Source organism: Anomaloglossus baeobatrachus, chromosome 1 (genome assembly GCF_048569485.1).
Source record: "Anomaloglossus baeobatrachus isolate aAnoBae1 chromosome 1, aAnoBae1.hap1, whole genome shotgun sequence".
Classification (NCBI taxonomy): domain Eukaryota; kingdom Metazoa; phylum Chordata; class Amphibia; order Anura; family Aromobatidae; genus Anomaloglossus; species Anomaloglossus baeobatrachus.
Window position 1 is genome coordinate 114,035,884 of NC_134353.1, and position 22,800 is coordinate 114,058,683.

Genomic DNA, 22,800 nt, shown 5'->3' on the forward strand with positions numbered 1-22,800 from the left:
CACCTGTGGCAAGTGACAGGTGTGGGCAATATGAAAATCACACCTGAAACCAGATAAAAATGGGAGAAGTTGACTGAATCTTTGCTCTGTGTGTCTGTGTGCGCCACACTAAGCATGGAGAACAGAAATCGAAGAGAACAGTTTGAGGACTTGAGAAACAAAATTGTCGAAAAATATAAAGAATCACAAGGTTACAAGTCCATCTCCAGAGATCTTGATGTTCCTATGTCCAGGGTGAACAATATAATCAATAAGTTTACAACCCATGGCCCTTTAGCTGATCTACCTGGATGCGGATGGCAGAGAAAAATGGATGAAAGGTTGCAACGCAGGATAGTTCAGATGGTGGATTAGAAGTCCCAATCAAGCTCCAAAGAAATTCAAATTGTCCTGCAGGCTCACGATGTATCAGTGTCAGCGTGAATTATCCATTGACATTTGAGTGAAACGAAACACTATGGCAGGATACCCAGGAGGACCCCACAGACATGAAAAAGCTATACTGCAGTTTGCCACAATGTATGTGAGAAAGCCAAAATCCTTCTGGAAAAGCATCTTGTTGACAGATAAGATCAAGATAGAGCTTTTTGATATATCAAATCATTCTACTGTGTACTGAAAACAGAATGAAGCCAACAAAGAAAGGAACACAGTACCTACAATCAAATATGGTGGAGGTTCAAAGATGTGTTGGGGTTGTTTTGCTGCCTCTGGCAATGGGTGCCTTGACTGTGTACAAGGCAGCATAAAATCTGAAGATTACCAAAAGATTTTGGATTGCAATGTACTGGCCAGTGTCAGAAAGCTTGGTTGCATCCTAAATCATGAGTCTTCCAATAGGACAATGACCCCAAACATGTTTCTAGAAACCCCCAGAAATGGATGGAAACAAATCGCTGGAGAGTCCTGAGGTTGCCAGCAATAAGTCTGGATCTATATTCCTTTGAACACCTGTGGAGAGATCTGACAATTGGTGTTGGAAGAAGGCGCCATCAAATAAGACAGACCTGGAGCAGTTTGCAAAAGAAGAGTCCAAAATTCCAGGTGAGAGGTGTAAGAAGCTTGTTGATGGTTATAGGAAGTGATCGATTGCAGTTATTTATTCCAAAGGGTGTGCAACCATATATTAAGTTGAGGGTGCCAATAATTTTGTGTGGACCATTATTGAAGTTTTATGTGAAATGATGTCCAATTTGCCTTTTTTCTATGTCTTTATTTTGTGTTATTCCCAATACACACAATGGAAATAAAAATGTGTATAACAAAATAGCCTTTTGGTCATACATTAGAAATACAACATCTGATCAAAAAGACACAAAAAAGAGGGATAAGGCAATAAACATAAATACATATATTAAATAAATCCACAATTAAAAAAATTCTTGCTTGAAATTTTAATATATGATTAGGGAGAGACATCAGAATAAACAGACAGAAAATGAGGAGGAGGGGGGCAGATCGTCCACAGAAAGCCTCTAATACAGAGAGGAACAACACCCCCCACAGTACAAATACCGGCCATAGGGAACATGATAATAAATTAATATCAATGTAAATATATGCCGTGAGAGATATATTGGATGGTAGATGATATATATACTGTATATATGTAGGTAAGTTTGTATACAATAAGCCCTTTAAGTTGTCCATACGATTTAACATATTGATGACGATGAAACTTGGGCAAGAAGGAAAGAGGGAGCACAGGAACCTCGACGCACGTTTCACCAATACTGTGCTTCATCAGGAGTTGTGGCAAAGTTAACAAGAGGCTTTTTTTGTTTGCTTGTTTTTTTATTAAGGATCACTTATGTGTTCAACAAATCGGCGCGCCCGCACCAAAGACATGCTCCATCAGACTGGTGTGAAAGCATACACCATGAATGCTGACATTTCTATACCAACAAATTAGGTAAAGTATAAAAACTTTATTAATTTTATTTTTATGTAGATTTTACCTCTTGGTAAAAATGGTGTTCAAAAGCAAATGCCTCAATATATGCTTTAAGTAATGGATTTATAACAAATCTAGCCCCCCTGTCACCCCACTCTTGTGGATAGCACAATATTCGCTAGTTTGTGCCATTTTACTTCATACAGCTAAATTAGCGTTTTTTTCCCCCTGTGGCCGGGTTCAGGAGAGAATATATAATTGTCCATTTTACATCTGATAACAACCTCTATATTGTCATTTGTATGTTTGGTTTTTACACAACAATGTAAAAAACAGTAAAAGGTCAAATCCAGTTTGTGTCCTCACGGCATTTTTTAATTTCTCTGAGGATCTGTCTGGAAAACGGATGTATAAAAATGAGGAAATCCACATTAACTTCATTGGTCAATGTGCTGTCCATATGTTATCCACAGACGTCACATGGAGGTAAAATCTGCTTGTATGTAAAGCTTTCTTGTAGATTGAATGTCCCTGGTAAAACCCATGCATATGGCAACATAGTGCAGTAAAGGAATGGCCGGAGACTGCCAGATGCCCCCTTACCTCATGCCGCTGTCTAACTGGCTGGTTTTACAAGTATTAGGATCCCACATGTAGATGGAACTGGATTTCTCAGCAACAATGGCCAGAGCGTTGCCATCTTTGTCCCAGTCGATAGAATAACATGCGCTAAAAAAAATAAGAAGAAATTAAAATAAAAAGAAAAATGTAAATCTAGCCAACACAGAAGTACGATGTTACCAGTCTTGTAGCGTCACTCACCCTGGTAGGTTAATCTCATCCTTCTTCTGTCCATGGCGGTCATAGATTTTAACAGTGTGATCCACTCTGCGGGAATAGGAGGGTGAATGCGACATATTACTTATATCTAATATATAAAGCTGAATGTGTGTATGTGTGTGTGTGTGTGTGTATGTGTGTATGTATGTATGTATGTCCGGGATTGGCATCTGCACCGTCGCAGCTACAGCCACAAAATTTTGCACACTCACACGCCTGGACCCCAAGAGCGTCATAGGCTATTTTGTGATGCGAAATTTTAACCCCGCGCGTTCCAATTTACCAATCAATTTTGCAACCAATCTACATAATGGGGAAAAAGTGAAATGAAAAGTGTATCCGCACCGTCGCATTTACAATCACGAAATTTTGCACAGACACCTCATGTGACCCAGGGAATGTCATAGACTATGTTTTGACAAGAAAATTTAAACCCACGCTTTACAGTTACTCTCCAAAAACCATGCCTCCATTAAAGTAAATGGAGACTGGAACTACAGGTTATTAGTAGGAGCTGTGATTGGTTGCTATAGGAACAAAAGACATTCATAGTATAAGAAGCTTATATGTGAGGTAATAAGATGTCGGTTGGGAGACGGATAGAGAGAGACAGACAGAGAGACAGACAGAGAGACAGACAGAGACAGACAGAGAGACAGACAGGGAAAGAGACAGACAGAGACAAACGGTGAAAGAGACAGATGGGGAAAGAGACAGACAGGGACAGAGACAGGCAGACAGGGATAGGAGGAGACAGCCAAAGAGACAGACAAAGATAGATAGAGAAAGACACAGACCTTGATAGAGACAGACGGGGAAAGAGACAGAGAAATAGAGACAGACAAAGACAGGCAGACAGGGAAAGAGACAGACAGGAAAAGACACAGACAAAGAGACGGGGAGACAGACCTGGGAAAGAGACAGACCTGGGAAAGAGACAGACCTGGGAAAGAGACAGACCTGGGAAAGAGGCAGACGGGGAAAGAGGCAGACGGGGAAAGAGGCAGACGGGGAAAGAGGCAGACGAGGAAAGAAGCAGACGAGGAAAGAGGCAGACCTGGAAAGAGACAGACCTGGAAAGAGACAGACCTGGAAAGAGACAGACCTGGAAAGAGACAGACAGAGACAGAAGGGGAAAGAGACAGACGGGGAAAGAGACAGATCTGGAAAGAGACAGATGGCTTGGCCAATTACTTGGCCAATTTAGTTAAATCTGTGTGGAATATCTGTGGTGTTGAAATATATGTTGTGAAATGCTTCTATTAGCTTAGTTTTTGCCTTTTAATAATTACATTTCTATCTATTTGTTTTGTGGTTTTTGTGTGCAGAATACATTTTTGTTAATACATTCTATTTTGTTAACAGCAGTTATTAACCCGGGCAAAGCCGGGTAGTACAGCTAGTTAGTTATAATGTATTTATGAAAACTAATCACACAACTGCCGTTCTGGAGAATCACAATGTAGAATCTGCAGACAATATAGGAAGAAGACATTCTCCACATCCAGGTATGGAAAAAGAGACAAACATTAAAGTTCTCATGGAACCACCATTTACTGCTGGAGATTAGTGATGAGCAGGCACTACCATGCTCGGGTGCTTGGAACTTGGAACTAGTGATGAGTGAGCACTGCCATGTTCAGGTGCTCAGTACTTGTAACTAGTGATGAGCAGGCACTACCATGCTCGGGTGCGCTGTACTCGTAACTAGTGATGAGCGAGCACTACCATGTTCAGGTGCTCGGTACTTGAAACTAGTGATGAGCGGGCATTACCATGTTCAGGTGCTCGGTACTTGTAACTAGTGATGAGCGGGCATTACCATGTTCAGGTGCTCGGTACTTGTAACTAGTGATGAGCGGGCATTACCATGTTCAGGTGCTCGGTACTTGTAACTAGTGGTGAGTGAGCACTACCATGCTCAGGTGCTCGGTACTTGTAACTAGTGGTGAGTGAGCACTACCATGCCCGGGTGCTCAGTACTGGTAACGAGCAGCTGGATGTTCAGATGTGCGGGACTTGAGTAACCGAGTATAATGGAAGTCAATGAGGGACTCGAGCAGTCTTCCAGGAAATCCTCCGGAAAAATGTTTCAGTACTGCATTGACTTCCATTATATTCGGGTGCTCAAGTTATTCCCATCCGAACATCCAACTGCTCATTACGAGTAAGGACCAAATAAGCATGGCAGTGCTCACTCATCACCACTGGAGACCTTTCTAAATAACTAACAAAGTATCTGGTTTATCCCCCAAAACAGCCGTATTTCATAGTACCCATAGAATCCAATAAGCTTTCATGTGGTGCCGAGACCAATTCTTTAACCAGTTGATGACCAGGCACATTTTTTGTTTTCTGAGTTTTATTCTCATACATACGGTTATAAGAGTTCTATAATTTTTTTTCTCATTGGTGATTCAACTTATATATCCCTCTTATTTTTGCTATGTCTCTTATTTTTGCTATATGTGGGGGGTAATTTTTCTCTACTTTTCCCATTTTTTTCCCAATTTTTTTTTAATTATTAATATTTTTCTTACAACTACAAATGGGCAGTAAAATACATTTTATATTGTATTACTCTTCTAGAAAAATGATTGTTATATATTGGATAAGTGGGGCTTTTTCTAGGACATGGGGTTAGAAACAGTTATTCGGACTGACATTGTTTTTCTTTTTGCTGTTTTTTTCATTTATTTATTTTGGGGGTTTTTTCAACTTTTAATTATATTATTTGCATTGCTGAGTTTCCCTGTAACTGAGGCTGACACATTAGTCCCAGTAAAAGGACAAATTCAGCATCCTGACTGCACTGCAGCTCCTGCTGCCTCCCTACACTCAGTAATAATCACATCATTTCTGGGTCCAGAGAAGGAAGCACTGTTTGGCTATGTGCGCACAGTGCGTTTTTCGCAGCGTTTTTGCGCGTTTTTCGGGTGCGTTTTTGGCCTCAAAACTGCGGGACTTTGCTTCCCCAGCAAAATCTATGAGTTTTCATTTTTGCTGTCCGCACACATCTGTTTTTTTTACCTGCGTTTTTGAGTTAAAAAAAAAAAATGGACATGTCAGTTCTTTCCTGCGTTTTTCTGCGTTTTCCCCCCATGCAATGCATTGGAAAAATGCAGCAAAACGCAGAGATCAAAAACGCAGCAAAACGCAGCCAAAAACGCACCAAATCGCGGCAAAAACGCATGCGTTTTTTGATGCGTTTTTTCGACGCAGGTGCGTTTTTGTGCGTTTTTAGCGACCAAAAACGCACAAAAACGCAGCGTCAAAAAGACGCAGTGTGCGAACCTAGCCTTAGTGCTTCCTATACTATCTAGATGGTGCTGGTACAGCATTGTATACATAGGGATCAAGAAGACAGAGATAAACCATTTCTGCCTTCTCTGTCAGGAGTCCAGCCATGTGAAAGCTGACTTTTCGCTCTTTCAGGTTCCTGATTTCTGCGCAGCTGCTGCCTCTGGAACAATGTTCTAAAACATCATTGTGGAGTCATGTGCAGTCCAGCCCAACATTTCAAGATACTGGGTGGTCCACAAGTAATGACTTTCTAAAGAAAACTATTTAATGTTGATGTGTCTCTACAAAAGCAGTCACCCAAATCTTCAGTGTGAAAGTAATACATGGTGTAGGAGGCTGCATCTTGCGGAAGGTTCCTGCAGGATAAGAGGATGGAGTCTGAGATTATCAAGAGCCTTCCAGGTTAGTATTAAACCACCTGATGATAAACGGAGCAGTAGCAAAAATGTCCTGATAGAACGTTATCAAATAAGGCTGGTTTCACACTTGCGTTTTTTTCCTTCAGTCGCAATCCGCCGTTTTGGAAAACAGCGGAATCCGTTAACGGATTCCGCTGCTTCCCATAGACTTGTATGGATGACGGATTGCGACTAATGGACCTGCGTTGCTTCCGCTGGGCGACGCTGCGTTGCTTCCGCCGGACGGAAGGAACACAGCATGTAACGTTTTTTGAGCGGCGGAATCCTTTATGTTTTCACTGCGCATGCTCATCTTTTTTCTTTTTTAATCACAGAAACGTTATGTCTCTCGGTCGCCGAACGATCAGCTGAACGCCCGGCAGCCGGCTTTTGAGAGCGATCAGCTGAGTGCCCGGTTTTTGAGAGCGATCAGCTGATCGCCCGGCGGCCGGCTTTTGAGAGCGCTCAGCTGATCGCCCGGCGGCCGGCTTTTGAGAGCGATCAGCTGAGCGCCCGGCTTTTGAGAGCGATCAGCTGATCACCCGGAGGCCGGCTTTTGAGAGCGATCAGCTGAGCGCCCGGCAGCCGGCTTTTGAGAGCGATCAGCTGATCGCCCAGCGGCCGGCTTTTGAGAGCGATCAGCTGAGCACCCGGCTTTTGAGAGCGATCAGCTGATCGCCCGGCGGCCGGCTTTTGAGAGCGATCAGCTGAGCGCCTGGCTTTTCAGAGCGATTAGCTGATCGCCCGGCGGCCGGCTTTTGAGAGCGATCAGCTGAGCGCCCGGCAGCCGGTTTTTGAGAGCGCTCAGCTGATCCCTCGGCTTTTGAGAGCGATCAGCTGAGCGCCCGGCAGCCGGCTTTTCAGAGCGATCAGCTGATCGCCCGGCGGCCAGCTTTAGAGAGCGATCAGCTGATCGCCCGGCGGCCGGCTTTTGAGAGCGCTCAACTGATCGCTCGGCTTTTGAGAGCGATCAGCTGAGCGCCCGGCATCCGGCTTTTGAGAGCGATCAGCTGATCGCACGGCCGCCGGGTGATCAGCTGATCGTTCACTATTGTCTGCCGCCGGTAAAACTGTAAAGAAAAAAAGAAGAGCAGATTCCGTTGTTTTGTACGATCCGTTGCATCCGTTGTGCCACTATATGCAACGCATCCGTTGCATCTGTCACACAACGCAATGCAACGGATGCCGTTCAACGCAAGTGTGAAACTAGCCTAAAAGAACAGTAGAAGAAAAATAAAAGAATCATATAAGAGCGATCTGCTTACCCGGTAACTACTATGTAATTCCCTAAGGTCTTCTGCCACACGTACTGGATGGGATGTCCGAGCAGTCCCTTTTCTGTCAATGAAAACACTCGCTGGAAAACAGAAGTGTTACATTTATATTATGGTAAGCAAAAAGTGCAAGGTGGTCAGTGATACTGGAGTTCAGGATTCTGACAAGCAATTCTTATTAGACTGTTATTCCAATGTTTAGATATTACAACCCGTCTATAGTATAAGTGATCACTTGTTGATTGCTGGGGTCTGACACTGGGAACCCCACTGAGAATGGGGGTCTGCAAAGGACCATCTGGATAGAGCAGCCTGGACATGAACACAATTGCTCCACTTATTCTCTAAGGGACGGTGAGAGATGGTCAAGAACAGCGCTCAGCAATTTCCACCAGGCCCATAAACACCAAGAAAACGGAGGTGCACATGTCCGTCCACCAGCCATCATTCAGATGAGGCTCTGCATTGCCACATTTTTGGAATCAGTGGTGGTCCCAGTGGTCAGACCCCCACTCATCAGCAAGGTATCACCCATCTCATGGACAGGTGATGACTTATAAATATGGGAATAACCCTTTGAGGTCCAAATTACCAGCAGTCCTCTAAGAATGAATGGAGCGGTGGTTGAGCATGCAGTTTATGCTCTATTCAAACACAGGACAAAAGGTCCCCCCCTCATTCTGGCAATCGTAGGGGGTCTCAGTGGTGGGGAACCCTAATTATCTAGAAAGTAGGTAGGGGTCCGATAGGAGATGACTTGTTGCTACTGGAAAACTCACTTAAACTAGTCCACTGCTGACCCTGTAAAGTCACATCAAAAGCTATATACATTGTATACCATAGTAATTGTAGAACTTTTACCTATTAGGACACATACAGTGATAGAAATGTGAAGGCAGCAGGAAGATCTGTGATCAGGGACACAATAATAATAATCTATATCCAACACGAATAGGAACAACCCTACTGACAAGGTAATGATAACACCCAGGTGTTAAGAGGTTGTGCAGGACTGCTGTCCTTAGAATAGGTCATCTATGTGAGATAGGGGGTCTGACAGCAGCACCCCCAATGATATCTGCTCTAACAGCAGCCAGATGTAGACAATGTCCAGAGCCGACCCACAACTTGTATATTGCCTAGTGGCCGCTCCTGGGTGCTGCACATTACCTCCTATTTGGGTTTTTTGGTTCTGCACTTTTCTTACACCCGGCCCTTGCCAGAGCAGATTTCAGATGATCATTGGGGGTGTGAGGTGTTGAACCCCCACCAATCTCCTATTGATGATCTATCCTATAGATATACCATCAATATCTTAGTCCCATATGACCCCTTTAAATGGATCATTCCTAGTCAGGGATCTGAAAAAGTATGATAAGAGTAGACTATCTTGGTTCGGGCGTATAAATGCCATCAAAATGGACGTTCTCCCTAGGTTTCTCTTTTTGTTCCAGACGCTATCTACTCAGTTGCCAGGGTCATTTTTTATGAGACTCTAGAAGGCCTTATCCAGGTTTGCCTGGGGCAACAGAAGGCCTAGGAATGGTATAAAAATTCTTACCAGACACAAGAAGGTGAGAGGAGCGGGACTTCCCAATTTCCAACTTTACTATAGGGCAGCTGTCCAACTCAGACTGTTTACCTGGCAGCTCCACAGGGGCTTGAAACAGTGGGTTGAGATTGAGCAAGAGGGGTTGGAGACTCCCTTACATTACCTCCCATGGATGGATAGAGGGGTTAGGGCACAGTTGGGTAAGGAAGCAGACCTGGTGATGACGGCGCTGAGGGTATGGGATCAGGAAGTCAGAAGGGGCTCTCTCGTGGCAAAGGCCCGCTTACCCCCCTTTTTGTAAATACAGAGTTCCCCCGGGGTTACATTCTACGAAATTTGTGGGGTTTAGGTGGGTAGAAGAACCCCATTTTTTCCACGTCTTTCAGGGAAACATCCTGCCACCCTACACTGTCCTTTCAGCCACCCGTCCCGACATACCTTGGATAGAATACATACAGCTGAAATCCTTTTTATCCCGGCACAACAGGGAAAAGGAGCTTACAGCTCCACTCTCCCCATTTGAGAAGCTGTTTCTGCTCGCCTCGCCACCCAACCATGCCATTTCGCTTATTTATCAGCTTCTGAATCAAAGGGCCCTGTCTGACTGTCCCAAATTTGTCACTAGATGGAGGGAGGAGTTGGAGGTTGATAACCCGGAGAACGAGTGGAATAGGGCGTTTCTGTGGTCTCACAAGTTGTCTTTGGTCTGTGTTGCGCAAGAAAAGGACTATAAAATACTCACACAGTGGTATCCCTGCCCAACTACATTACATGCCATTTTCCGGTGTCTGACATGTGTTGGAGATGTGGTACAGAAAAAGGATCGATGTTACATGTCTGGTGGAGTTGTGCTAAATTGGAACCATTTTGGGACTCGGTATTTTCTGTTTACCAAAAAGTGAGAGGGAATAGCATGGAGAGATCCCCTAAGGTTGCCCTCCTCTCTATCCTCCCAGGGTCGATCAAACCGCAGAAAGGAGATCTGCTGCGTTTCTGCCCAACGGCAGCTCGTATAGTCATCCCCAGATATTGGAAGCAGACTAGATGTCCCACATTGGCGAATTGGCTGGGGGAGATGGCTGGTCTTAAGAGAATGGAGGATCTAACGGCAGAGTTGAATGGGTCCACTGAAAAATTTATCAGGGTATGGGGTTCGTGGATCATGTTCTTGGAATCCTCAGAATTCAGAGAGATCGTTGGGAACTCTTGAGTCGGTGGACTGGTTCCCCCCTCCTCCTCCTTACCCCCCTCCTCTCTTTCCCCTATTACTTCTCTTTTCTATTTACTTTTTGTGTCTCAGTTTCATCTTTAGACAGATTTGTGCTTTCTGTAGTTTTTTGTTGTGTGAGAGTTGCTACTTACATACTAATAGCTGGTGGGGGACCCCCGGGAGATGTCTTTCTTGGAACCGGATCGCCGTTGACCAGCCCTAACACCTATGTTGTTTCAGTATCGGATGTGTGGTGCCAACTCTGCCAGTTTGCAAATATATGTTATGTTTCTTCTGTGTTAAAAAATTAATAAAAATAGATTTGACACTAAATGGATCATTCCCATCCTCGTAAGTGAAGACATATTACGTAATCATTTAAAGGTTTTTTTTCCCCCATCTGATCCCTTCATAGGTAAGACAGGAATAGCTCGGTCCAGGCTCCGACTGTTGGAGGTGCAGGTATGTGATCAGATCAGCTACACCATGTCCGTGACGTCCATAGAAATGAATGGAAGACACAAAAGTCGCTCAGCCGGTCTTAGCGCCACCTCCAGTGGTCAGAGCCTGGATGAAGTTATTTTCCCATCTCAGTTTTCTTCAGGAAGATTTTGGAGCACATCAGCGACATCAAAAAATCCCTTCGCTCTCCTTATTCATTTCAAAGGAGATTCCACTTTGCTGCTTTTGCACGATGACTTTTTTCCTTGACTGAAAACTTCACAGGGGATGAAAAAAATAGAAGACGTCACTGTTTGGGGCGGAATTTGGCCAAATTGGACAGTATAAAAACAAAAGGCTCCAAACTTTGTGTAGAAAGAAAAACCTTCAGAAGCTGACAGAAAAAAACAAAGAAACAATATACAGTACAGACCAAAAGTTTGGACACACCTCCTCATTCAAAGAGTTTTCTTTATTTTCAGGACTCTGAAAATTGTAGATTCACATTGCAGGCATCAAAACTATGAATTAATACATGTGGAATGAAATACTTAAAAGAGTGTGAAACAACTGAAAATATGTCATATTCTAGGTTCTTCAAAGTAGCCACCTTTTGCTTTCATTACTGCTTTGCACACTCTTGGCATTCTCTTGATGAGCTTCAAGAGGTAGTCACCGGAAATGGTTTTCCAACAGTCTTGAAGGAGTTCCCAGAGATGCTTAGCACTTGTTGGCCCGTTTGCCTTCACTCTGCGGTCCAGCTCACCCCAAACCATCTCGATTGGGTTCAGGTCTGGTGACTGTGGAGGCCAGGTCATCTGGCGTAGCATCCCATCACTCTCCTTCTTAGTCAAATAGCCCTTACACAGCCTGGAGGTGTGTTTGGGGTCATTGTCCTGTTGAAAAATAAATGATGGTCCAACTAAACGCAAACTGGATGGAATAGCACGCCGCTGCAAGATGCCGTGGTAGCCATGCTGGTTCTGTATGCCTTCAATTTTGAATAAATCCCCAACAGTGTCACCAGCAAAGCACCACCACACCATCACACCTCCTCCTCCATGCTTCACGGTGGGAACCAGGCATGTAGAGTCCATCCGTTCACCTTTTCTACAAAGACACGGTGGTTGGATCCAAAGATCTCAAATTTGGACTCATCACACCAAAGCACAGATTTCCACTGGTCTAATGTCCATTCCTTGTGTTCTTTCGCCCAAACAAGTCTCTTCTGCTTGTTGCCTGTCCTTAGCAGTGGTTTCCTAGCAGCTATTTTACCATGAAGGCCTGCTGCACAAAGTCTCCTCTTAACAGTTGTTCTAGAGATGAGGTGTGTCCAAACTTTTGGTCTGTACTGTATATATATACTGTATATTCACAGTGGAAACCTGAAGTTTCCACACACTCTATAAAGACACGTCTGCATGTTTTTCTCACTATCTGACATGAAATCAGAATAAATCTTTCCCGTTTTTGGTCAATTAGGAACCAAAGTTATTTATATTTGCCAAATGCCAGAGAGAATGTTTTAACAATTTTTTATTACTTTCTGCAAAGTCAAAAGTTTCCATCCATTTCATTAGTATTTGGTATCATTGCCCTTACACTGTATGACTTGGGTCACATGTTTTCGATCTCCTTCCACAAGCTTCTCACAATAGTTGGTAAGAATTTGGGCCCATTGCTCCTGACAGAACTGGTGTAACTGAGCCATGTTTGTAGGTCGCTTTGCTTCCTCCGGCCTTTTCAGCTTTGCCCATAAATTTTCAATAGGATTGAGATCAGGGTTTGTGATGGCCACTCCAAAACATTGATTTTGTTATCCTTAAGCCACTTTGTAACCAGTTTGGCAGTATGCTTCAGGTCATTATCCATTTGGAAGACCCATTTCCGTCCAACCTTTAAGTTCCTGGCTGATGTCTTGAGATGTTGCTTCAGTATTGCCACATAATTTTCTTTTCTCATGATGACATCTAGCATCATGATGCTGCCACCCCCATGTTTCACAGTTAGGACCGTGTTCTTAGGTTTCAAAGCTACTCCCCTTTTCCTACAAACATATCAATGGTCATTATGGCCAAACAGTTCAATTTTAGTTTCGTCAGACAACAGGACATGTCTCAAAAAATTAAGACCTTTATTCCTGTGTCCATATGCAAACATTAATCAGGCTTTTTTATGTTTCTTTTGGAGCAATGGCTTCTTCCTGGCAGAGTGGCCTTTCAGCCCATGTTGAGACAGTACTCATTTCACTGTGGATACTGAAACAATCTTACCAGCTTCCACCAGCATCTTCACAAGGTCTTTGCTTTTGTTCTTAGGTTGATATGCATGGTCATCTCTGGTACACAGAACCAGTCTCCTTCCTGAGCGTATACTTGAGTATAATTGTTTGTACAGATGAATGAGGCACCTTTAAGTAACTGGAAATTGCACTCAAGGATGAAACAGATTTGTGCAAGTCCACAGTTCTCTTCCTGAGATCTTGACTGATTTCTTTTGACATGATGCTACATAAAGAATCAGTGTGTTTCAGTTGTGCATTAAAGACATCCACAGGTGTGCCTATAGTTAACTCAGATGTTACCAATAAACCTATCAGAAGCTTCTAAAAATATGACATCATCATATGAGCTGTCCCATATTGTTTAAAGGCATAGTGCTCTTAAGGCCCTGTTACACACAGAAATAAATCTTTGGCAGATCTCTGGTTGCAGTGAAATCATGGACATATTGTTCCATTTGTACACAGCCACAAACCTGGCACTGATTGTCCACAATTTCACTGCAAACACAGATCTGCCGCAGATTTATCTGTGTGTGACAGGGTCTTTAGTGTAAGTAAACGTTTGACTTTGCAGAAAGTAATAAAAATGCCGTAAAACATTCTCGCTCTCATTATTCTGACATTTGGTAAATATAAATAATTTTGGTTCCTAATTGACCTAAAATAGGAAAGGTTTATTCTGATTTCATGTCAGATAGTGAGTAAAACATGCAGATGTGTCTTTTTAGATACTGTATGTAAACCTCAGGTTTCAACTATATACACACACACAATTGCTGAAGTGGATTCCTCTTGAAAACGAGTTGTGGTATTTTTTGTGACTCCAAAAACTTTCTGTGAACCAGGTGATCCCAAATGTCCTGATCTTCTCGGCCGCACTTTATACTTGTCAGACGGGGCCTCGTGCATCTCTGTGTAAGGATACAGTTCCATTTGCCCACAGCTTCCGATGTGAGAGCATCAGAAGCGATAATGTCCCTCTGCTGCAAGCGTCAGCCGAGGGTCATATGACTGTAATCTGATCTTGCGATCGAATCACAGGTGCGGAGAAGAGGGAGGGAACACTTTCTCCCCATCTCCTCCGCTGCCTGTCTCTGTGTATATCGCACTGCGGTCGTATGACATGCGAGTGCAGTGCGATGTTTCACACTCTCCCATAGACTTGTATGGGGGCACGTGAGCCGAGACTCACTGCCAAATGCAGCATGCTGCGATTCATTCTGCATGCCACAGATGGACACTGCCCCATAGTTTTGCACTAGAGTGAGAGTAATCCGATGTTTTATCAGATTGCACTGGCCTGTGCAAAAGGCAAGTGGAACCGTACACTGAGTAACAGATCTGGAGGGGATGCAGCACCAGAGAGAAGCTGCCGCCCGATTTTTCTCAGTACCTCAATGTCCGACCTCTGGGAACCCCTAAAAGGAAATGTCCACAACTCAGACATCCCCATCTAAAAACTATATTCCTCCGGGGTGAATAATAACAACAGGTACTTCTGACCCCAGTGCCATCCCAGCGATATCAGCGCCCGCTCTGTGGAGGCTCATGTGACATTAATATGCACCATGAACGATGCTGCCAATCAGTGACCGCTAATGGGCAGCGATTCTCACACTTCTGTCTGCAGAAGTGAGTGTGACACTGCCTATTAGCGATCATTGATTGGCTGCAGCACTCGTGGCACATATTAGTCACGTGAGCCCAAAGTTCTGAGAAACGGCGCTGGTGCGGGAGGCGATTGTGCTTACAATTATAATCAGGGGAAAACCATGATTAAGAAGGCGATGTCCAAGCAGCAGACGGCTCCTTATCCTGGTAAAATGTCATTATTATTATTTATTATTATTATAGCACCATCAATTCCACGGCACTTTACATGTGAAAGGGGTATACATAATAGGGACAAGTACAATATCATAAACAATACAAGCGGCTCCATCTCCCGTCCTCCTCTGCGCGGTGCTGCCTCGCGCTGCTGTGACCTCTGCACAGTGAGCGCACGGCAGCACGTCAGGGCAGGGAACTGATTGCAGTTTCATTTATATTCGTGTGTTATAGACGCGACTATAAATGACTGCGGCGCCCCCCCTCCCTCCTCCAAAAAGGCGCCGGATTTAATAAAGAGTTTGGAAGAGGAAGGAAGATTTAAAAAAAAAAAAAAAAGTTTTTATTTTTTTTAAGTTTTGGTCTGGGCGCCGCCCCCTGGAAGGCGCTCCCCAGGCACGTGCCCTCAAGTGCCTAATGGCAAATACGGCCCTGACACAAGGCACAGACAAGTACAGGAAAGGAGAGAGGACCCTGCCCGCGAGGGCTCACAGTCTACAAGGGATGGGTGAGGATACAGTAGGTTAGGCTAGAGCTGATTGCGCGGCACTGTTGTGGCACCCCAGGGTTCAGTTGTCACAAATATACCTGTACCTGGGCAGGGAAGGATCTCCACATCAGGTAATCCCACATACAACATTTCCACTCCAAGCCTGGAGGGGGGAGCTCTACAAGTCGAGTTCAGGTGAGGTCCCCTTTAACCCCTTCAGCCCCCAGCCTGTTTTCACCTTAAAGACCCGGCCATTTTTTGCAATTCTGACCAGTGTCACTTTGACAGGTTATAACTCTGGAACGCTTCAACGGATCCTGGCGATTCTGAGATTGTTTTTTCGTGACATATTGTACTTCATGTCAATGGTAAATTTAGGCCGATATTTTTTGCGTTTATGTGTGAAAAGTTTGGAAATTTGGCGAACATTTTGAAAATTTCGCAATTTTCAAAATTTGAAAATTTATGCCCATAAATCTGTGAGATATGTCACACAAAATAGTTACTATGTAACATTTCCCACTTGCCTACTTTACACCAGCGCAATTTTCAAAACAATTTTTTTTTCCGTTAGGAAGTTAGAAGGGTTCAAAGTTCATCAGCAATTTTTCATTTTTCCAAGAAAATTTACAAAAAAAATTTTTTAGGTACCACATCACATTTGGAGTGACTTTGAGAGGCCGAAGTGACAGAAAATACCCAAAAGTTACCCCATTCTAAAAACTGCATCCCTCACACTGCTCAAAACTACATCCAAGATGTTTATTAACCCTTTAGGAGCTTTACAGCAACCAAAGCAATGTGGAAGGAAAAAATGAAAATTTTACTTTTTTACACAAAAATGTTACTTTAGCCATAAAATTTAGCATTTTCACAAGGGTATCAGGAAAAATGCACCATAAAATTAATTGTGCAATTTCTCCTGAGTACACCGATATCTCATATGTGGGGGAAATCAATTGTTTTGGCGCACGGCAAGGCTCGGAAGAGAAAGAGCATCATTTGAATTTTTGAAAGCAAAATTGTCTGGAATAATTAGCAGATGCGATGTTGCGTTTGGAGACCCCCTGAGGTGCCTAAACAATGGAGCTCCCCCACAAGTGACCCCATTTTGGAAACTAGACCCCTCATGGAATTTATCTAGATGTTTATTGAGCACTTTGAACCTCTGAGGGCTTCACAAAAGTTAATAACTTTGAGCAATGAAAAAAAAAATTAAAAAAATTACCACGAAATTGTTACTTCAACCAGGTAGCTTTTTTTTTCACAAGGGTATCAGGAAAAATTGCAACATAAAATGTATTGTGCATTTTCTCCTGAGTACACAGATACCTCATATGTGGTGGAAATCAAATGTTTGGGCGCACAGCAGGGCTCGGAAGGCAAGGTGCGACAATTGACTTTTCAAACGCAAAATTTTCTGGAATCGTTAGTGGATGCCATGTTGTGTTTGGAGACCCCCTGAGGTGCCTAAACAATGGAGCTCCCCCACAAGTGACCCCATTTTGGAAACTAGACCCCTCATTGAATTTATCTAGATGTTTACTGAACACTTTGAACCCCTGGAGGCTTCACAAAAGTTAAGAATGTTCAGCCGTAAAAATATATATATTTTTTTTTTACCATGAAATTGTTATTTCAACCAGGTAGCTTTTTTTTCCACAAGGGTATCAGGAAAAAATGCACCATACAATGTATTGTGCAATTTCTCCTGAGTACACAGATACCTCATATGTGGTGGAAAGTAATTGTCTGGGCACACAGCGGGGCTCAGAAGAGAAGGAGCGCCATTTCACAGCAAAATTGGTTGGAATTATTAGCGTACGCCATGTTGCGTTTGGAGACCCCCTGAGGTGCCTAAACAATGGAGCTCCCCCACAAGTGACCTCATTTTGGAAACTAAACCCCCATGTCATAAATCTACATGGGTAATGAGCACTTTGAACCCTCACGTGCTTCATACATTGAGGCATAAAAACAAAAAAGTACTTTTTTTTTCCACAAAATGTTATTTTAGGCTCCATTTTTTAATTTGTACAGGGGTAACAGGATAAAGTGGACCACAAAATTTGTTGGGCAATTTGTTCTGAGTACGCTGATACCTCATATGTGGCAGAAAAACACTGTTTGGGCGCACGGCAGAGCTCCAGAGGAAAGGAGCGTCATTTGACTTTTTAAATGGAAAATTAGCTGGAATCGTTAGCCGCACCATGTCGTGTTTGGAGATCCCCCTGATATGCCCAAACAGTGGAGCTCCCCCACATGTGACCCCATGTTGGAAACTAGACCCCCCCCAATACAAAGAAATATTAGTTTGGCATAATAAAAAATACAGACGTCAGTAAAAAAAAAAAAAATATATGCACCTGCAACTGACACTAAGGCAAGTGCCACACGTGAGAGCAATGCACAAATCTCGCATCGCATCACCCGACACAGCCGCACACTCCTGTCTGGAAGAGAGCGACCGTGCCGGATGATGCGGTGTGAGACTCGAGCATCGCTCTCATGTGTGGCACTGGGCTGACCCTTACAATATTCAGTAAAAAATACTGTAGTTGAGGATTACTACAGTATAATTTTACTGGCCCTAAACTAAGTTTATTTGTATTTCTTTCTTAGTTTACAGAAAAAAAAAATTAGGACGAACGCACAGATGTACTGCAAAAAGGGGGGGACTAGGTGGGATGGAAAAAAGATGGATGGAGGATAGAAGGGCGCAACGGATGCAGGAGCGGCGGAGGATGGGTGAGGGGGCACGGTGGAGGATGGGAGGGCGTGGCGGATGGAGGAGCGGTGGAGGATGGGTGAGGGCACAACGGATGCAGGAGCGGCGGAGGAAGGGGGGGCGAGGGGAAGGGTGGAAGGGGAGTGGGAGATGAGATTGGGGATAGCTACCTTACAGAATGGATCTAGGCACCAGGATTGCAGCAGATCCGGGAGGGGGGAGAGGGGGCAGAGGATTAAGGGGATGGGAGAGAGCAAGCAGCAGATCAGGGAGGGGGCAGAGGCTGATGGGGGAGTGAAGTGGCAGATGCAAGGGCGCAGAGGCTGATGGGGGAGTGAGGTGGCTGATGCAGGGGCGCAGCGGCAGATGGGGAGAGAACTGTGGCTGATTGGGAGAGTGCGGCGGCAGATGGGGAGAGTGTGGTGGCAGATGGGGAGAGTGCGGCGGCAGATGCAGGGGCGGTGGAGCAGCTGATGGGGAGAGTGCGGCGGCTGATGCAGGGGCGGTGGAGCGGCTGATGGGGAGAGTGCGGCGGCTGATGGGGAGAGTGTGGCGGCTTATGCAGGGGCGGTGGAGCAGCTGATGGGGAGAGTGTGGTGGCTGATGCAGGGGCGGTGGAGCGGCTGATGGGGAGAGTGGAGCGGCAGATGCTGGGGAGTGCGCAGCGGCAGATGCTGGGGAGTGCGCAGCGGCAGATGCTGGGGAGTGCAGCGGCAGATGCAGGGGAGAGTGGAGCGGCAGATGCAGGGGAGAGTGGAGCGGCAGATGCAGGGGAGAGTGGAGCGGCAGATGCAGGGGAGAGTGGAGCGGCAGATGCTGGGGAGTGCAGCGGCAGATGCAGGGGAGAGTGGAGCGGCAGATGCAGGGGAGAGTGGAGCGGCAGATGCAGGGGAGAGTGGAGCGGCAGATGCAGGGGAGAGTGGAGCGGCAGATGCAGGGGAGAGTGGAGCGGCAGATGCAGGGGAGAGTGGAGCGGCAGATGCAGGGGCGGTGGAGCGGCTGATGGGGAGAGGGGAGCGGCAGATGCTGGGGCAGTGGAGCGGCAGATGCTGGGGCGGTGGAGCGGCAGATGCTGGGGCGGTGGAGCGGCAGATGCTGGGGCGGTGGAGCGGCTGATGGGGAGAGGGGAGCGGCAGATGCTGGGGCGGTGGAGCGGCTGATGGGGAGAGGGGAGCGGCAGATGCTGGGGCGGTGGAGCGGCTGATGGGGAGAGGGGAGCGGCAGATGCTGGGGCGGTGGAGCGGCAGATGCTGGGGCGGTGGAGCGGCTGATGGGGAGAGGGGAGCGGCAGATGCAGGGGCGGTGGAGCGGCAGATGCTGGGGCGGTGGAGCGGCTGATGGGGAGAGGGGAGCGGCAGATGCTGGGGCGGTGGAGCGGCTGATGGGGAGAGGGGGCGGCAGATGCAGGGGTGGTGGAGCGGCTGATGGGGAGAGGGGAGCGGCAGATGCTGGGGCGGTGGAGCGGCAGATGCTGGGGCGGTGGAGCGGCTGATGGGGAGAGGGGAGCGGCAGATGCTGGGGCGGTGGAGCGGCTGATGGGGAGAGGGGAGCGGCAGATGCTGGGGCGGTGGAGCGGCAGATGCTGGGGCGGTGGAGCGGCAGATGCTGGGGCGGTGGAGCGGCAGATGCTGGGTCGGTGGAGCGGCAGATGCTGGGGCGGTGGAGCGGCTGATGGGGAGAGGGGAGCGGCAGATGCTGGGGCGGTGGAGCGGCTGATGGGGAGAGGGGAGCGGCAGATGCAGGGGTGGTGGAGCGGCTGATGGGGAGAGGGGAGCGGCAGATGCTGGGGCAGTGGAGCGGCAGATGCTGGGGCGGTGGAGTGGCTGATGGGGAGAGTGCAGCGGCCGCCGTGACGCTCTCCTCCCGCTGCGCCACCCCCTGCATCTGACGCCGCTTGCTCTTACTGCTGAGTAGCGGCATAACATGCAGGGGCGCAGCGGGAGAGTAGCGGCGTCACATGCAGGGGCGCAGTGGGAGAGCAGGGGCGAAGCACATGGAGCAGGGCAGCGGTGGATCGGGGGCTGTGACTCACAGATGGGCACCCGCAGGGATCGCTCTCCTCAGATTCCACGGAGGGAGACACTGAGGAGAGCGATCTCCTACAGCGAGCTCACCCGACACCCGGTCCCAGAGGCACGGTGCTGCTTGGAGAAATCGGTCACAAGGCCGATCTCTCCAATCAGAGCTGGGGGCGGGTGCAGTAAAGCTCACTGAGCTCCAGCCAATGGCCAGTGCTACAGCAGCACTGACATAGCTGGATTTCAATGCTTCAGCCATTTTCAATGGCTGAAACATAACACTGGCTGTGATTGGCTGACGAACGCCGTTCAGCCAATCACAGCCTCCGTAGGTCCGGGAAGGAGACACCACCCCTCCTGAGGTCAGGTACAAGTCCTCTCCTTCCCGAATCTACAGTTTTTTAAAACCGATTGCGGTGCCCGGTGCTCCGGGGCCGCGATTTCGCCATGACGGATCTAGCCGTCATGGGTCTTTAAGTACCAGGGCACCATGACGGCTAGATCCGTCAAAGGTCGTGAAGGGGTTAAAGCCAGGTTTGGAGGCGGAGTCAGAGAGACAGTTGACAGTTGGAGAAAAGGAGACTGTGCGAGCAGAGAGTGAGGGGAGACATCAAAATGGAGAGGGCAGTGCTTAGCCCGCACAAGTAACTGTGTGACCGCCTGAGGGATCAAGAGTGAGGCAAAAGAGGAGTGACCGGGGAGGTGGAGCCAGACCGGTTCATCCCCAAGGAACAGCGCTGATTATCGGACACCGGCATCCGAGATTGTGAGGGATCGAATCTGCCCAGCAATAAAGACCGGGGGCCCGGGAGACTGCAGATCTCCTGGCCGCAGCAGCACCTGAAGGCAAAGCCGCTACACAGAGCTTAGGGACCGCAGTGAGTACAGCAGTGCCCCTGAGAGAAGCTCCCGCCTCCTGCCATACAGGTGAAGACAGTGAGAGAAGGACGAGGTATAGCTACAGGCAGCCTAGTACCAAGGAGAAACATAGTGCAGCAGGGAGGCCACATAACTAACCTGGTGCAGAGATCCTGAACTGTTCCCAGATTACCCAAAAATTGTAACATCAGAAACTGAACCCCTTTTTAATAACACCTGCAAGTAAAATCTGGTCAGAGTTAATGAATTGGTGTGACGCACTTTATTTCTTTCATCTGAGGAGCCATAGGCTGCTGCACTAAAGTGACAGTTGAAAAGTCTGTGAAGAAAAACCGCCATATCTGTGTACTACTAAAACTGCCCTGGGGACCCCGCTTCACCTACGGGAAGCGTAAACAACTGGCTGCCTAACCATCACCCCAGAGGTCTGACCTGCAGCCCCAGTAACCATACTGGAACCGTAGGTGGCGTCACAAAATACTTTTATTTATTTATTTTTTTTTCTTTATTATTTTTTTTATTTATTTATTTTTATTATTTATTGACTTTCAGCGACCACCAGGGCCACGGAACCGGGCACAGGCCCCCGTGACATAATCCCATTAACCAACACCCGGAACCGAGTACCCCACGGCCCTGGGGCGGGTCACTGTCATCACTTATATTTCCAGGAGGAGTAACAGAGGAACAGCACAACACAGAGACATAAGGAAATATTTTCCAGCATTGTGTTATGGGCCAGTATTTGGGCAGATTAACCCTTTATTGATCAAGAGATGCTGGGTTTTTTTGCAAAAGTTCAGAGGGGGAGTTAACCCTGTACAAGCCACATCACTTTCACTCTTAGTCACCAGAGATGGCGGGGGCCAGTGGTCTCCTCGGGGGTGGGGGCTGTATCACTGCTCTTATAGCCATGGCCACCTCTGGGCTAGTAATGCAATGGAGGCAGATACACAGAGGATAACCAGCAAAAGTCTGAGCTGTAACCCGCGCACATCACTGAGTAACGTCACACCAGTGCTGAGGCCAGTATCCCTCCGCTCCGCCGCCCGCGTACACCCGACTGTACACAGGGAACACCATGAACCCCGCACTGAACCCACACTCTCCGGCCTCCTTACCTTCATTCTGGAGTCAGTGTGCCGTTATATACTGCGCATGCGTGTCCCCAAAGCGTCATTTAATTCCATGGTAACCATTCAGCCAATCAGTACGAAGCTGAGCAAATGACGTCATGCCGTCGTTTCCTTCCTACCTAAAAGTCCGTACACTTCATAATGGAGAACTTCAGGCGCCATTTTGTTGAAGATAAAAGCGCATTGAAAGATATCGTGCGACCACGCAAACATGGCTGCGTAAGCTGGGACAGTGTAGTGGAGGAGAGAAATAAAGCTTTATTTATTGTTTAACTTCACCCGTCTTGAACGGGCTACTAAATAAGCAGCTCTTGGGTGTGTTTGGGTTTGTTGGGTTTTTTTTATATAACATTTTTTTTTTCTTGAGAAGGACTTCTAAAAATAAAAAGCAATTCTGCACTTGTGGTCTGGATTTAGTTTGTACAGTTTACCTTGTGGTAGAGAGGACAGTGTATTACTCTGTGGGGCGAGTGATGGAGACAATAGCACACGTCACAGGGTTATTTTTAATGTTGTGCTTCTTTTA

The 22,800-nt window shown here is 46.5% G+C and overlaps 1 protein-coding gene across 1 annotated transcript in view; it reads right to left on the minus strand.

The window, feature by feature from the left end:
- WDR19 (WD repeat domain 19) overlaps positions 1-22,301 on the minus strand; it is a 164,683-nt gene extending 142,382 nt beyond the window's left edge. The window contains exons 1-4 of the mRNA XM_075333830.1: positions 22,260-22,301; positions 7,701-7,792; positions 2,717-2,782; positions 2,498-2,623 (exon numbers count right to left, since the gene is read on the minus strand). Coding sequence (XP_075189945.1) covers positions 2,498-2,623; positions 2,717-2,782; positions 7,701-7,792; positions 22,260-22,265 — 290 coding nt within the window. The 5' untranslated portion in view covers positions 22,266-22,301. The remainder of the gene's footprint in view (positions 1-2,497; positions 2,624-2,716; positions 2,783-7,700; positions 7,793-22,259) is intronic.
- Positions 22,302-22,800: the final 499 nt, after the last annotated feature.